Genomic DNA, 13,202 nt, shown 5'->3' with positions numbered 1-13,202 from the left:
TCATCATTATCATTATTATTACTATTAATCAGCAGTAGCATTATCCTTTGCTGGATTTCACTCCTGGTGAAGGATGGATCAGAAATGCAATCAATCAATCAATCAATCAATCAATCCTCTCCCACATATCCAATGGGGTCATTGAGCCACACAGTCTAGCCCATGTTACTGGCAGCCACACACCATCTGTGCATTGATTACACAAGAAAAGGCTTTGTGCAAGTACCAACTTACATACATGCACATCCACCCAGCAAGGGGAGGATACTCTTGAACCAATCAGGACTGCCTTCCTTCTCATGTGCCCTAATTCCACAGACAGTAGCCATGTGGTGTGGTGTGGAAAGATAGGAGTCACCTGTGTGACCCATGATTCCCACCCCCTTGTGCATTTTTTGAATGCACTGGTTTCTGAACCCCTCTGAACCACATCATGTACCTTTGATTCCTACACCAGTTGAAGACATTGTGTCCATGGAGAGGATTTTGTCCTAGGAGCAAGATACACAGAATTCACAGCTAATGCAACTCCTGCCATAGTCCTACCGGGTATACCAAAGGGCATGAAACATAGGTATCAGTGCAAGCGTTTATTAAAGAAATCGATCACTGAAACAGCCCTCCTCCCAGTTGCCATTGTGCTGTATTTCTGATAGTATGCATACTCATGTGGGTGGGCACACCTACCCACACCCATTAATTCAGTCATTAATAAGACTGAAGTGCTTAATGTAAGCACTGAGGACTGGGCCAGCTCACCCATAGGTGCTAGGGGTGCAGGGCACCCAGGCGCGGGCTCTTAGGGGCACTAGGCTGAGAGTCCGGGGCTGTGATTTGGAGTCCGGGGATTGAAGAACCAGGCCAGCCGACAGCCGCTGCTGAGCGGAGCAGAGTCCGTCGGAGCGCCGGAGGCTTTTCTGCTGTGGGCACTGAGGCGGCTGGCTGGCTCCGCCCTCCTCCAGCGCATGCATGCTGCTCACACCCGGAGCATGGGGGAGAGTTGCGCTCCCCAAAAAAGCTCAACAACTTTGGCCTGCCCTCCCAAAAATGGGGGCACTGGGCAGTTTTTTGCACCCCAGTGCCACATATGCTAAAGACGGCCCTGACTGAGGGGCTACCTACACATTCAGAAAAAGCAAATGGTATAGCCCTCTTTGCACAGTACCACTTCAGAATGTAGGTGCACAAAGAAATGACGGCTAGGAAAACTGTGTTGTTTCTCTGTTTTCATGGTGATTCTGTGCTGTTCTGAAATGGCCTGATGCCACTATTTGTGCCAGCCTAGGTTTATATTTATAATGGTTATCTTTGTTTCTTTGTATTTTCCATTCCTATTCTTGATTTTGTTTTTCCTCTTAACATTTCTGAACCACCCAGAGGATTTAGTTAATTGGGTGGTATAGAAAGGGCTGAATGAATAAATGCTACTTTGTTTCACTGGATTACTAAACAAGAAACACTGCAAATGTTGGAAAATAACTTCTAAATGTTGCATTTCCTGGAGCGAGATAAACCACAAGGCTGTGTGACATGTAATCCACGCCTACCCAGGTCTAAGGGCTTGTGTATGCCCAGTAAGCTTGCTTGCTTATTTATTTATTTTCTTCCCACAATGTTGTAATTCAAACTGCATTTGAAACTTCTGTTTCAAGAGCTTGCCATGTGCTAAGGCGGGATGCTTGTCCTCAGAAACATGCCCAAAGCATCCTCGTGCATGCAGACAATTTGCAAAGTTCTCCAGATCTTTCCCCACAATGTCCACACCCAGATGACCAAAGCCTTCCTTTTTACAATGTTTAATGTGTCTATTTTCATTTCCTTGTCTTTTCCTGTCTTGCAAAAACTAAAATACACTTAGCTACTAAAATATGAAAGCTACCAGCTTGCATTTCCATCTATAGGTTTTGTGCATTTACACTTCTAAATAGCATAAAGATGGCAAACGTCATCATGTTTACCTGCTAAGGCCACAACCCTGGGCACATGTACCTGGGCGTACATCCCATTGAAAACAGTGAAACTTATTTCTGAGTATGCCTTATACTGCAATACATGTCCTTAAAGAATTTAAGGGGGGATTGATTATATTTTATTTATTTCCAGGAGCCCATCTCCATCAAAGAACCACCATAGATCTGCAGTAGAGCATCTGTTTTGCATGCAGAAAGTTCCAGGATCAATCTCTGACATCTTCAGGTTGGACTGGAAAGTCTCCTGCCTGAAACCATGTGGACTGCATTGATCTAGAGCAGTGGTTCTCAACCTGTGGGTCCCCAGATGTTGTTGGACTACAACTCCCATCGTTCCTGAGCTCTGGCCTTGCTAGCTAGGGGTGGTGGGAGTTGTAGTTCAACAACATCTGGGGACCCGCAGGTTGAGAAAGGCTGATCTAGAGGGATGCACTATAGGTCAGCTCCCACCCCAGCCCCCTCCCAAAAAAAATATCCAGGGGGGAATATTTTTGTCCATAGCTTCAACACTTCTGAAATTTACACCTCTAGGTGAATGAATTGCATGACTTGATGGCTCTCCCACATCAAACTTACTGCTCAAAGGCAGATAGCAAATTAGAGAGGAGATGGTTTAGTTGCTTTAAGTGGGAGAGTGATCAAGCATGCAATTCTCCACCTACATTCTCAAGTGGTACAACCCCAAGACAGATGTATGATGTGCTTTTTCCTCACGTGTGGGTTTGCCTTCAGCAGACCCCCTTCTAGGCAGGCTCCCTCACACATCATAATAGAAGCAGGTGATTCAGTGCTTTCAAATTCCAGTGAACAAAAAGACAATTTCCCCGTGATTAACAATGAAACAGGTAGATAAAAATGTATGCGGTTAGCTTAGTAATCTCCAAACATTCTCAAAGGCATTTTCTCGCAGATCCTACTATCCCAGCAGGAAAGAGCCAAGTTGTATGAAAGAAAAAGTAGATAAAAACAAGACCTTCCAGATTACAGTGACAAAATTATGCTACATTGCTTTCCTATATTTAAACCAGTCTGCCTTTTAAAATTTGTGTGTGTATTAGATAGAAACCTCCAGAAAATTTGGCACAGTACAAATAATGTAAATGAACATGCAATAACCTTCCTCTCCCCCCCCCCCACTTTTTTCATATCACAAGTGATTGCTTTTCACAGTAGTTAGTTACACCACCAATAGGATTAACGCCAAGTTAACTCATTCCCATACCTACGCAAAACAGATTGTAGCACAAAGTGGAATTATTACTTATTGCCCTTCTGGTGCAATCAATGGACAATTAATCCATGCATTTCAGGACTGAAATTCATACTTAGATTTCGCCGGCTGAACGTTCCCAACCCTCAGCAGTCAACAATATAATTTTTGTTGCTGAATCCTGGATCTGAAATTTTGCATCCCAAACTGGAATACAAAAGGTATTGGAGAATATGAGGAAATTCAACTTTGGAATAAAACTCTTAGAAATCTAAAACGCTCCCTTGAATTTTGAAAAACTGAGATTCTCTGTCTTGCATCCCTACAAGATGTATTCATCTCTGGTATATTTGCAGCTTAGATTCAGATATATGCAGTGGCAATGAAGTGCAGCATAAACTATCCAGTGCATTTCTGCTCTTATATAAATTATAAAAATAATAAACGCAGTATCGCCATATCATCACAGCATATAAACTAATAGTCAACATTTCTACTTGCTCAACAAGAAAAGAAATAGGGGGGAAATTGCTATGTGAACTATAACTGATCAAACATATGACCATTTCTATGGCAAATGCAAACAAACTAAAAGAGTTTCAGGGGATCCACAGAGGTCCAAGGTGTGAATTCACTGGACAATATGCGACATTGCTGGGTCCACAAGGGGACAAAAACGCAAACCACTTCTGAGCTTCACTCCTCTAACTATCAAGACTAACGTGCAAACAAACTCTCAAATCTGCCAGAACAAGAGAGGAAGGAAGCGAGATTCAGCCTTTATGCTTCCAGAGGGAAAGGGGGAATAGTTATTCTTTCATGCTGCTGTTTTTAAACTGCCCTCTATTTAACCAGTTTTCAAGCTCATTGGTTACAAGCTGTATCTTCTCCCTGCACTACAATAATAAACAACAGCAGTCTTGTTTGTTTTTTTCCTTTTAAGATGCTCTAACTTGGTCTTCCTCTGCACAGTTTCCATCTTTCTCTCTTGTTTCTCCAACCCAGTTTTCGATTTTATTCTTTTATTGGTGCCCACTTTATACATACCTCCTTTTCTACAAATTTTCTTGCCGGGTTTCCTGGCACATTCCTTGGATATTCTTTTGACTGAAAAATGAATAGAAGACTAGAAAATAACATGGAGCTCCGTGACAAGACAGTAGGAGCATGCAATACCGCTAGCTAAGCTCAAGATGGCCTGGCTTATTGACATAATTTATTTACTCGGTTGAGTCCCGACTCCTTTGGCCTACCCATGCAATGGATCAAGATGTTGATGCATCTTTCCCCAGAAGTCAATGGGTGGGAATGAGCATTTAGGTACCAACTTTGGCCTAAGAAATACACGTGCTGAAGGACGAGGAAAATGAGTAGAGACAAGATCAGAGGAGAAGGGACGGTAGTAGAGGCTTAGAACTGGTGCATACATAGAAAAGCCACATGCATAGATGTGAAATAAAGTATATAAAAAAAAGGAAGTTGGGAGGGAAGAAAAAGCTGGCATGCAGACAAGAAAGCCGTGCTGGCTACCAGTACACATGATTTAATAGTAAAGAACTTCAATAGGAAAGTCGAAACAAAAAGATCTCCCTGCTTCTCCTGTAAATAACTCACCATCTTCAGTTGGGACATATATATTCAGATAGAGGCAGTCTTCGTTCTGCTCTTGCACGTAGGTAGAAACTATATCCAAGTTATTAGTAAACCAGACAGGGAGCATGACTTCAGGTAACCTGCCCTCTATAATGTTCTGGGGACACACCGGTGCAAACTGGGTGGCGTTTTTTATATCTGGCCAAGGAGACGGCGGTTCAGGAGGCTGGAATCGGCGCTCCCCGATCGGAGGAGCGGCGTACGGCACCCCGAGAAACTGGATGACCGGCCCCAGAATTTCATTGTTCAACTCCTTCTTCATCCCCCTGACTTTCCCGAAGCTGGTGGTCACCACTGGGTCGGTATCATCCAACTTTTGCGAGGAGACGGCAGCGGCATGAAGCAAGAACCCGAGTATGCAGAGGGTGAAGGTGGCGTCCAATCCCATGTGCAGCAGGCGGACCAGCATCGCTCTCCACACGCAGTTCAGCCACATGGATGTTGGAAAAGCCATGGTCCCACATCAGTTGCCCTGCTGTGGTTGGAGCAACTCTTATTTGTATCCACTCGGTGGGGAGGGAGAGGGTGAAGCAGTGCTCTTGGCAAGGGAGCAGGGAAATGAAATGGATGGCTCAAGCCTCCAGAAGGGGGGCCTGTCAGAAAACTCTCAAAAGCCTCTGCACACGAGAGACATCTCCCCGTGACTTCATTCCCGCCGAAGCAGCATCTTCACTCTGCCCGATTTGTCAGGCGACATTCAATTGCCAATTCTGTTTTCCACAGTTGCGATACGAAGAGAGCATAACTTTGCTGCCGATTCCCCACTTATAAATCAATTCCAGTTAGCTGCGGGTCTATATCCTGGAGAAAATGAAAAATAAATCATTAGCATGAAAGAGCTAATATGGGCAGAATAATAACTAGATGTTTTACAAGTTACTGTACACATACATTAATAGTTGCTGGAGCCACGTGAAGTGAAATGGTACAATAAGTAGTTTATGGTTCCACGAGATGACAGGTAAAAAAAAAAAAATACTGATTGCCAGGTTATTTATGGCGTCACCTGCTGAGTTTGTGCAGGCTTTCAGAGAAACCGCAGCTTTTGAAGTCTCATTTCACGAAAAGAAACATATGGATTCCAAAGCCGGATTAAATGTGTTTTTAATGTTGCATTTCTTTATACGTCTCAAAGGGGCTCGCAATCAATTTTAAACTTGTTACTAGAGGATGGTTTAATAGCAACCACAAATCAATTATAATTTTATACAACCTTAAGAGAAGCAGTAAATACAATGTGGACCGCAGAGTTCCCAGTGACCTGCGGAATACTCCGAGGGCATCAACAAACAGCCAGGACTGCCTTTCTCTCTGCATTTATAGCTGTCACAAAAGAACAATTCTGAAATAACCTCTGAATCCGCCATTGTGGCAAAGGAATACAGTGTCAGTGCAACTCAGCACACATTTTAATATGCCAACGGGGTGCCTTGATTCGATGGCTCTCACAAACATGCTGCTACTGCAAAGGTCAGGAATCCCACCGGGCTGGAAGGTGGGAATTAAACAACCAACATGGGTGGAGCCAAGCTGTCAATCTTCTCTGTTACTGGGTTACTGGACAATGTCCATGGACTGAGAAATTGCTGAACTACAGTGGTACCTTGGTTTAAGAACAGCGTAGTTTATGAACAACTTGGATTAAGAACGCTGCAAACCCGGAAGTAAGTGTTTTGGTTTGTGAACTTTGCCTTGGAAGCAGAACATGTTCCGCTTCCTGTTGAGTGTGTTCCATTTGTAAATTGAGTCTCCCGCTGCTATGGGAAAGCACACCTTGGATTAAGAATGCTTTGGTTTAAGAACAGACTTCCGGAGCAGATTATGTTCGTAAACCAAGGTACCACTGTATCGGCCCAGGTTTCTTATACTTGGTGTTGAAGCTTGTGTTATTTTGTAGGTTGCTCTGGGTCAATTTATGTGGAAAAAAACAACTAAAAATGAGAACATCACCACTACTTATAATACGAATAATTTGTTTTGTTTTGGGAATCATACATTAGGGAGATGTTCCATTAAATGCAAACTAAATCAAATTTCCTTCTCACCTCTAGCCTTCAGTCAGATGCCTACCATGTTGTGGTTAAGAAACCCAAACCCTGGTCTGGATTTTGCAGGTAAGAGCACATTACACTAGATTATTTATAGTGGGAGTCACCAGACAGACAAATACACCTTTGATTCCTATCACCTCCTCCTTTTTTCCCAATTTACTTTCTCGTCTACTTACAAGTAAATAACTGTATTTCTTATCGCATTGGATAAAATGCTGCACTGCAACATTTTGTTGCAGCCCCCACCCTCATAAATTCCCACTGGAATTTCATACACACACACACACATATGCCTTGGGGGGGAGGGGTGGGGGGATAAGCAATTTCTAATGAACTTATAAGCAGTTTCTAATGAATTCCATCATTTCCCTGCATAATTTTGCAGAGGGGATTCAAAACGCCTCACAGTCCAACTGTCCTGTCATTAAGGTTATTTAAGAAGAAGAATACTGTGAAAGCTATATAGAGCAGCATGCAATTTGGTGCATATTTCATGTTGAACAATCTATCTCAGAAGGCAGTAAGGAGGTAGATGGGGCATCTCTCCCCCCCCCCCCCCGCCTTCTTTCCTGGCAATTTCACCCAGGCTCCATCTCTCCTCTAATTTTAATAAAAACCTTCCTGCGAAAGGTGCCTTTAGGCAGGCTTGTGCCCTTCTTTCTACCATGCTAGAGTAGAAAGATCCCCCCCCCTCCAGAAACACAGAGGTTCCACTGCACAACAACATTTGGGCAGAATAGCACATAACGTTAGATGTGATTTCATACACACAGAGGGGCCAGCAGGATGTAGTTAGACCGTCAAGGATGTTTCTGTTTTATAAAGTTTTGGAATTCATAGACAGCAAGCTAATAATGGGGAAATGGAAAGAAAGGTAACTGTGCATACATAGTGTTATGTACTGAAGTTCTCACCCTGGGCCAGCAGGGGGATACTGTAGATAGTTATGCAAATGAAGGATTGAAAGTGACGTTCAGTGATTGGATAGTTTTAGAAAGTTGCTACAGTAACGTTGTACTGGAGCTCTATATAAGCAGGCTGACTGAGCCCTTCAGCTCAGTTCTGTTCTGGCCTCTGAATAAACAAAAGCTGTTTGAAGAATCACTGTGTTGTCTGATATGTTCACCCACAACCTAACACATAGCATTGAGAAAGAGAAAATAAACGTGGGCAGGAAGCAGTGGAATGCCTATGGAAAATGTGAGACTAAAGGAACAGTCACATATCACCGTCGCTCGCAAATCTGAATGACCCATCTGGAAGAACCCTGGATCTGATCAACACCTGGCAGAGAGAGGAGCTGCCTGAGAACCATTTGCACACCTTGGTTCCACAACAGAAGCAGGATATAAAGGTGAGCAGAAAAGGAGGAGGCACATTCATAGCTTCAAGCTGACCTTCTGAACTGGACAGACATTACCTGAGGACGAGGCAAATGCAGCAGGGTTGTACATTTAAAGCACAACCAATGCACACTGAAAGAACATGGCTGCCCCCCAACTAATCATGGGAACTGTACTTTGTTCAGGGGGCTGGGAATTGTAGCTCTTTCAGGAGGGAATTACAGTTCCCGTGGTTCTTTGGGGGCAGCAATGTGCTTTCAATGTGCATTGAGTGTGCTTTATGTGACACCCCCGGCGTTTTGTTCGGCTTCTTTCCTTGTTTTTATCCTGTTGTTTTGTTTATTCTGTGAAACGCCCCAAGATCTTATGTTGAAGGGTGGTATATAAATCTAATTAATAAATAAAATAAACAAGTCTTCTGATTTAAATCTGTGTTGTGAAGCAAAGATCACCAGTGTTGAAGCAATGGTTCTTCAACATCAACTTTGTTGGACTGGTCATGTGGTGCAGATGCCTGATTATCGTCTTTGCAAAGCAGTTACTCTATTCCAAACTTAAAAATGGGAAGCGTAATGCTGGTGGACAACAAAAGAGGTTTAAAGACTCTCTCAAGACAAATCTTTAAAAAGATGTATTATAAACACTGATAACTGGGAAACACTGGCCTGCAAGCGCTCCAATTTGAGAACAGCCTTTACCAAAGGTATCATGGACTCGGAAGACGCTCAAACTCAGGACAAAAGGGAGAAATGTGATAAGAGGAAGGCACGCTTGGCAAACCCTCACCGTGAGCAACTCCTGCCTGGAACCTATGTCCCCACTGTGGAAGGACATGTGGATCGAGAATTGGCCTTCACCGTCACTTACGGACTCATTGTTAAAACTATGTTTATGGAAGATAATCTTACTTGGAATCGCCAAAGAATTGATGCTTTTGAATTATGGTGCTGGAGGAGACTCTTGAGAGTCCCATGGACTGCAAGAAGATCAAACCTATCCATTCTGAAGGAAATCAGCCCTGAGTGCTCACTGGAAGGACAGATGCTGAAACTGAAACTCCAATACTTTGGCCACCTCATGAGAAGACTCCCTGGAAAAGACCCTGATGTTGGGAAAGATGGAGGGCACAAGGAGAAGGGGACGACAGAGGACGAGATGGTTGGACAGTGTTCTCGAAGCTACCAGCATGAGTTTGACCAAACTGCGGGAGGCAGTGGAGGACAGGAGTGCCTGGCGTGCTCTGGTCCATGGGGTCACGAAGAGTCGGACACGACTAAACAACTAAACAACAACAACAATCGTCAAATAAGACAATGGATCAGAGGAATATCTTTGGTTTATCCCCCCACTCTCCCAACATGGAAATAATCTGTGGAAGATTCAAATTGTGGGACCAGAGACTCAGCTGGTGTTTGGCTCTTTATTGCTATTTTCCTACTCAAAGAAGGCTCACCGTGCATGCATAACCCTGTGCAGTACTGCAGCCATTATCACCCACTGCCATCCCTGCAGCCCAGGATCCATTCACTAGGAATGCCAGGCATTTATTTTGGGCGCTTCGAGACATGCAGAACATGTGCCTTTCTCACCACTAGGCATGACTCCTCCTAGAGCCCACTACCATGCAAAAAATACGAGCCCTATGCCGAGCGCTGAATCACCTCCTTTGATCCAAATATTTCTCACACATCTGGACTTTATCTGGCTGCTCATTTTCATTAGTCTAATTTTGAAATACAGGCACACACAGAGAGACTTCTAATTCCTGGAGCTGCAAACAAATGACCCAGAGAGAAAAGATACAATTCTAGGATCTGTTTCATCTATAGTAAAAGACTTAAAATGTAAGCCATTTAATCCCATTTGTACATTCACAGGTTTTTCCCTCCCCTCCCCTTAGAACGGAAAGGACTAAATTAAGCCAGCTTTCTGTTCATTCCTTTATATATATTTCCAACCAAGGACACAATCCATCTCAGGACATGCAGTGAAGCATAGGCATTAGGATTTGAGTCTTAAACATTGCAAACCACTTCTTCTAAGAACAAAATGCTCCATCGGAGAAATGTTGGAGGGTATGGAGTTATGCGACCCCCGAGCCAAGGAGATAAGTAACTCTGCAAGCTTTAGAAGACATCAGAAAGCAGCCCTGTATAGGGAAGTTTTTTAAATGTTTAATGTTTTGTTATGTTTTTATCTATGTTGGAAGCAACATAGAACAATAAAAATAGTTGTTATTGACTAGGACGCACTGGTGGAGGAAGAGGGGGTGAGGGGAACGTACCGCCCCCCGGCACCACAATCCTGGTAGGGTGCCATCGTGGCTGCCATGCCTCCGCATTGAGCGCCACGCCCCCACAGGCGGCACGGCACGCCCCCAGGATGCATGCCGGCCACGCCCCCGCCTGCTCTCCGCCCCCGGTGCCGGAGCACGAAGCTCCGCCACTGATAGGATGTCCCTATTTTCATCGGAGAAATGTTGGAGGGTATTACTTTAAGTAAGAGAAGTAATGCACATTCCCCTCTTGAAGGAGGGCTGGTGAACAAATAGTTCTCCAGGAACTGTGGAAGAACAACTGCCACCATCCCTGATCATTGCCTATGGGGACTGAGGTTGGTAGGAGAGAGTCCCACAGCATTTGAGGTCCACCAGTCCCCCACTGTGACATCCCCCCCCCCAAGAAAGGACCTAAAATTACCACTTCCTTAGTATATAGATTGATGCTTGATGTAAATTCTGAGCCAATGCCTGGGTTGGGCAGCATTGGCGCTGTGGGTTAAACCACAGAGCCTAGAATTTGCCAATCAGAAGGTCGGCGGTTCGAATCCCTGCGACGAGGTGAGCTCCCGTTGCTCGGTCCCTGCTCCTGCCAACCTAGCAGTTCGAAAACATGTCAAAGTGCAAGTAGATTAATAGGTACCGCTCCGGCGGTATTTCCGTGCACTGTTCTGGTTCGCCAGAAGCGGCTTAGTCATGCTGGCCACATGACCCGGAAGCTGGACGCCAGCTCCCTCAGCCAGTAAAGCGAGATGAGCGCCGCAATCCCAGAGTCGGTCACGACTGGATCTAATGGTCAGGGGTCCCTTTATCTTTACCGTCACGGGGATTCGAACCGCCAACCTTCTGATCGGCAAGCCCTAGGCTCTGTGCTTTAGACCACAGCGCCACCCGTGTCCCTATTGCATTAATAGGGGTGGACAAAAAGTGCACATCTCCCAATTACAGTTATTTCCATTATGTAAAGACCTGTCTATTAAGTAAAAAAAATGATATTATGGCTACGCTGAGGATGGTATATAAAATGCAGTTTCCTTTTGCTGTTTTACTTGTTGAGTGCGTATTTTGATTTAATTTGAATGTGTGATTTAATTCCTATATTTTCTTACATTGATTTATTATTATTATTAGCCACATTGATTTTTTTTTCAAAATTTATTTCTTTATTTACAACATAGCCCACAACAACTCATACATACACACAAACCCACCACCATTGACAATTTAATTATCAAAATTAAACTCCTATCCCCTTACACAAAGAAAACATAACACAAAAATAAAAGACTTCCTTTATCCTGTAAATGGCCTCCTTATTTACTTCTTGTATACTCTTTCTTTTACATGTGATTATTACTATTTGTCCTAATTATGACTTTAAAAACTGCAAAGTCTCCCGAATGTTTATTTTTTTTTAAGTGAGACATAAATATTAAATAATCTGAATTCATGCCAAAACCAAATGGGACTACAATAGAAACTAAGGGGGAAATTACTAACTTAAGAGTTGGCTTTCTGTGCTACTAACATATCCTACTTGTCTGGTGGGTACACCTTATTGCTAAGTTCATTCCTTGCTGGGGGGAAATGTCACACCCTCTGCAGACGACTAGGTCCCTCTCCCTCCAGCTATGCCTTTGTGCCAGTCGCAGTAGAGATACCACATAGCCTGAGGGAAGAACTTATGCGAAGAGTGCGCTGCCTGACATTGGGCAACAAAATAATGATGCAATGCAGCAGCGGCGCAAGTTAAGATGAGCCCATCATCCTTGACCTTCAAGCCTCAAAATTGGCTTTCTGCAAATCACTTACGCTGGCAAAACACAGCACATGAAAGGCCAATATGTTCGTGGAAAACCAATATGAATGGGGGCTTGGAAACCGCCAAAGACATTTCATTTCATAGCTCAAGAGATTTTTAGAAAGAAAGAAAGAAAAACAAGGTTGTTGCATGTACCATGGCTGCGGCTCTTCGACAACAGGTAGCTGCCATTTTGAAATTCCCTCTGCTATGTGCAAGGGTATCCAGATTACAGAGCTGGCAGCTCCTGGTCATAATCCATTCCTCTTCTTTTATGGAATGGACAATGCTTCTTTGAAACAATTGCTTTCACTATGTCCCACACCAGGGGTGCTAACTTGAATAAAATATTGGGGGGCCCAGGTAAGCCCCGCCCTTCATAATCTATCACATGATGTGGTGGACACACACCATTTGAATGGCAATGCCCATCAACTTGGGGGGGGGGCAGCCCCATCAAATATTTTATTGGCGGGGTAGAGCCCCCTCGGCCCCTAGGAGTTGGGTCCTATATCCCACACTTTGGAGAGGAAGTGCTGGACTATATAAACAAGCCACTATGGAAAAATTTAAGATTTTCAGAGGTGAATAGGCTCTTGAACTATATACCCATTGTATGGAAATTGACAACAGGAGAGTAAAAATGGATTCTATGCAGCCTAACGGTGGCTGAGAGACTGATACTGATGAATTGGGAGAAAAGAGATACAATTCCCCTTGACAACATATGAACGGACAGCTTATAGATGGACTTTCGTTGGATAAATACAATGATATTTGGAATGAGTTTACATAGAATATATTGGGTTACTGACAATTACATGTGTATTGGGATAATAAGAATATACACATCTGTATATTAATTTATGGTAAAATAACAGTATTTTTTCTTTTTT

The 13,202-nt window shown here is 43.6% G+C and overlaps 1 protein-coding gene across 10 annotated transcripts in view; it reads right to left on the bottom strand.

The window, feature by feature from the left end:
• Nucleotides 1–13,202, bottom strand: part of NLGN1 (neuroligin 1) — a 645,947-nt gene that overhangs the window by 475,583 nt on the left and 157,162 nt on the right. For 5 of the 10 annotated variants that reach the window (XM_083739352.1, XM_083739353.1, XM_083739354.1 and 2 more), the window contains exon 2: nucleotides 4,795–5,634. In XM_083739352.1, coding sequence (XP_083595478.1) covers nucleotides 4,795–5,287 — 493 coding nt within the window. In that variant the 5' untranslated portion in view covers nucleotides 5,288–5,634. Of the gene's footprint in view, nucleotides 1–4,227; nucleotides 4,288–4,794; nucleotides 5,635–5,724; nucleotides 5,743–13,202 lie in introns of those variants that run through there. The other 5 variants (XM_083739347.1, XM_083739345.1, XM_083739350.1 and 2 more) reach the window with 2 other exon arrangements.

Source organism: Podarcis gaigeae, assembly GCF_964106915.1.
Source record: "Podarcis gaigeae genome assembly, chromosome: 5".
NCBI lineage: Eukaryota > Metazoa > Chordata > Lepidosauria > Squamata > Lacertidae > Podarcis > Podarcis gaigeae.
Note: the sequence above shows the minus strand (reverse complement) of the source record. Positions and strands in the feature narration are given on the sequence as shown.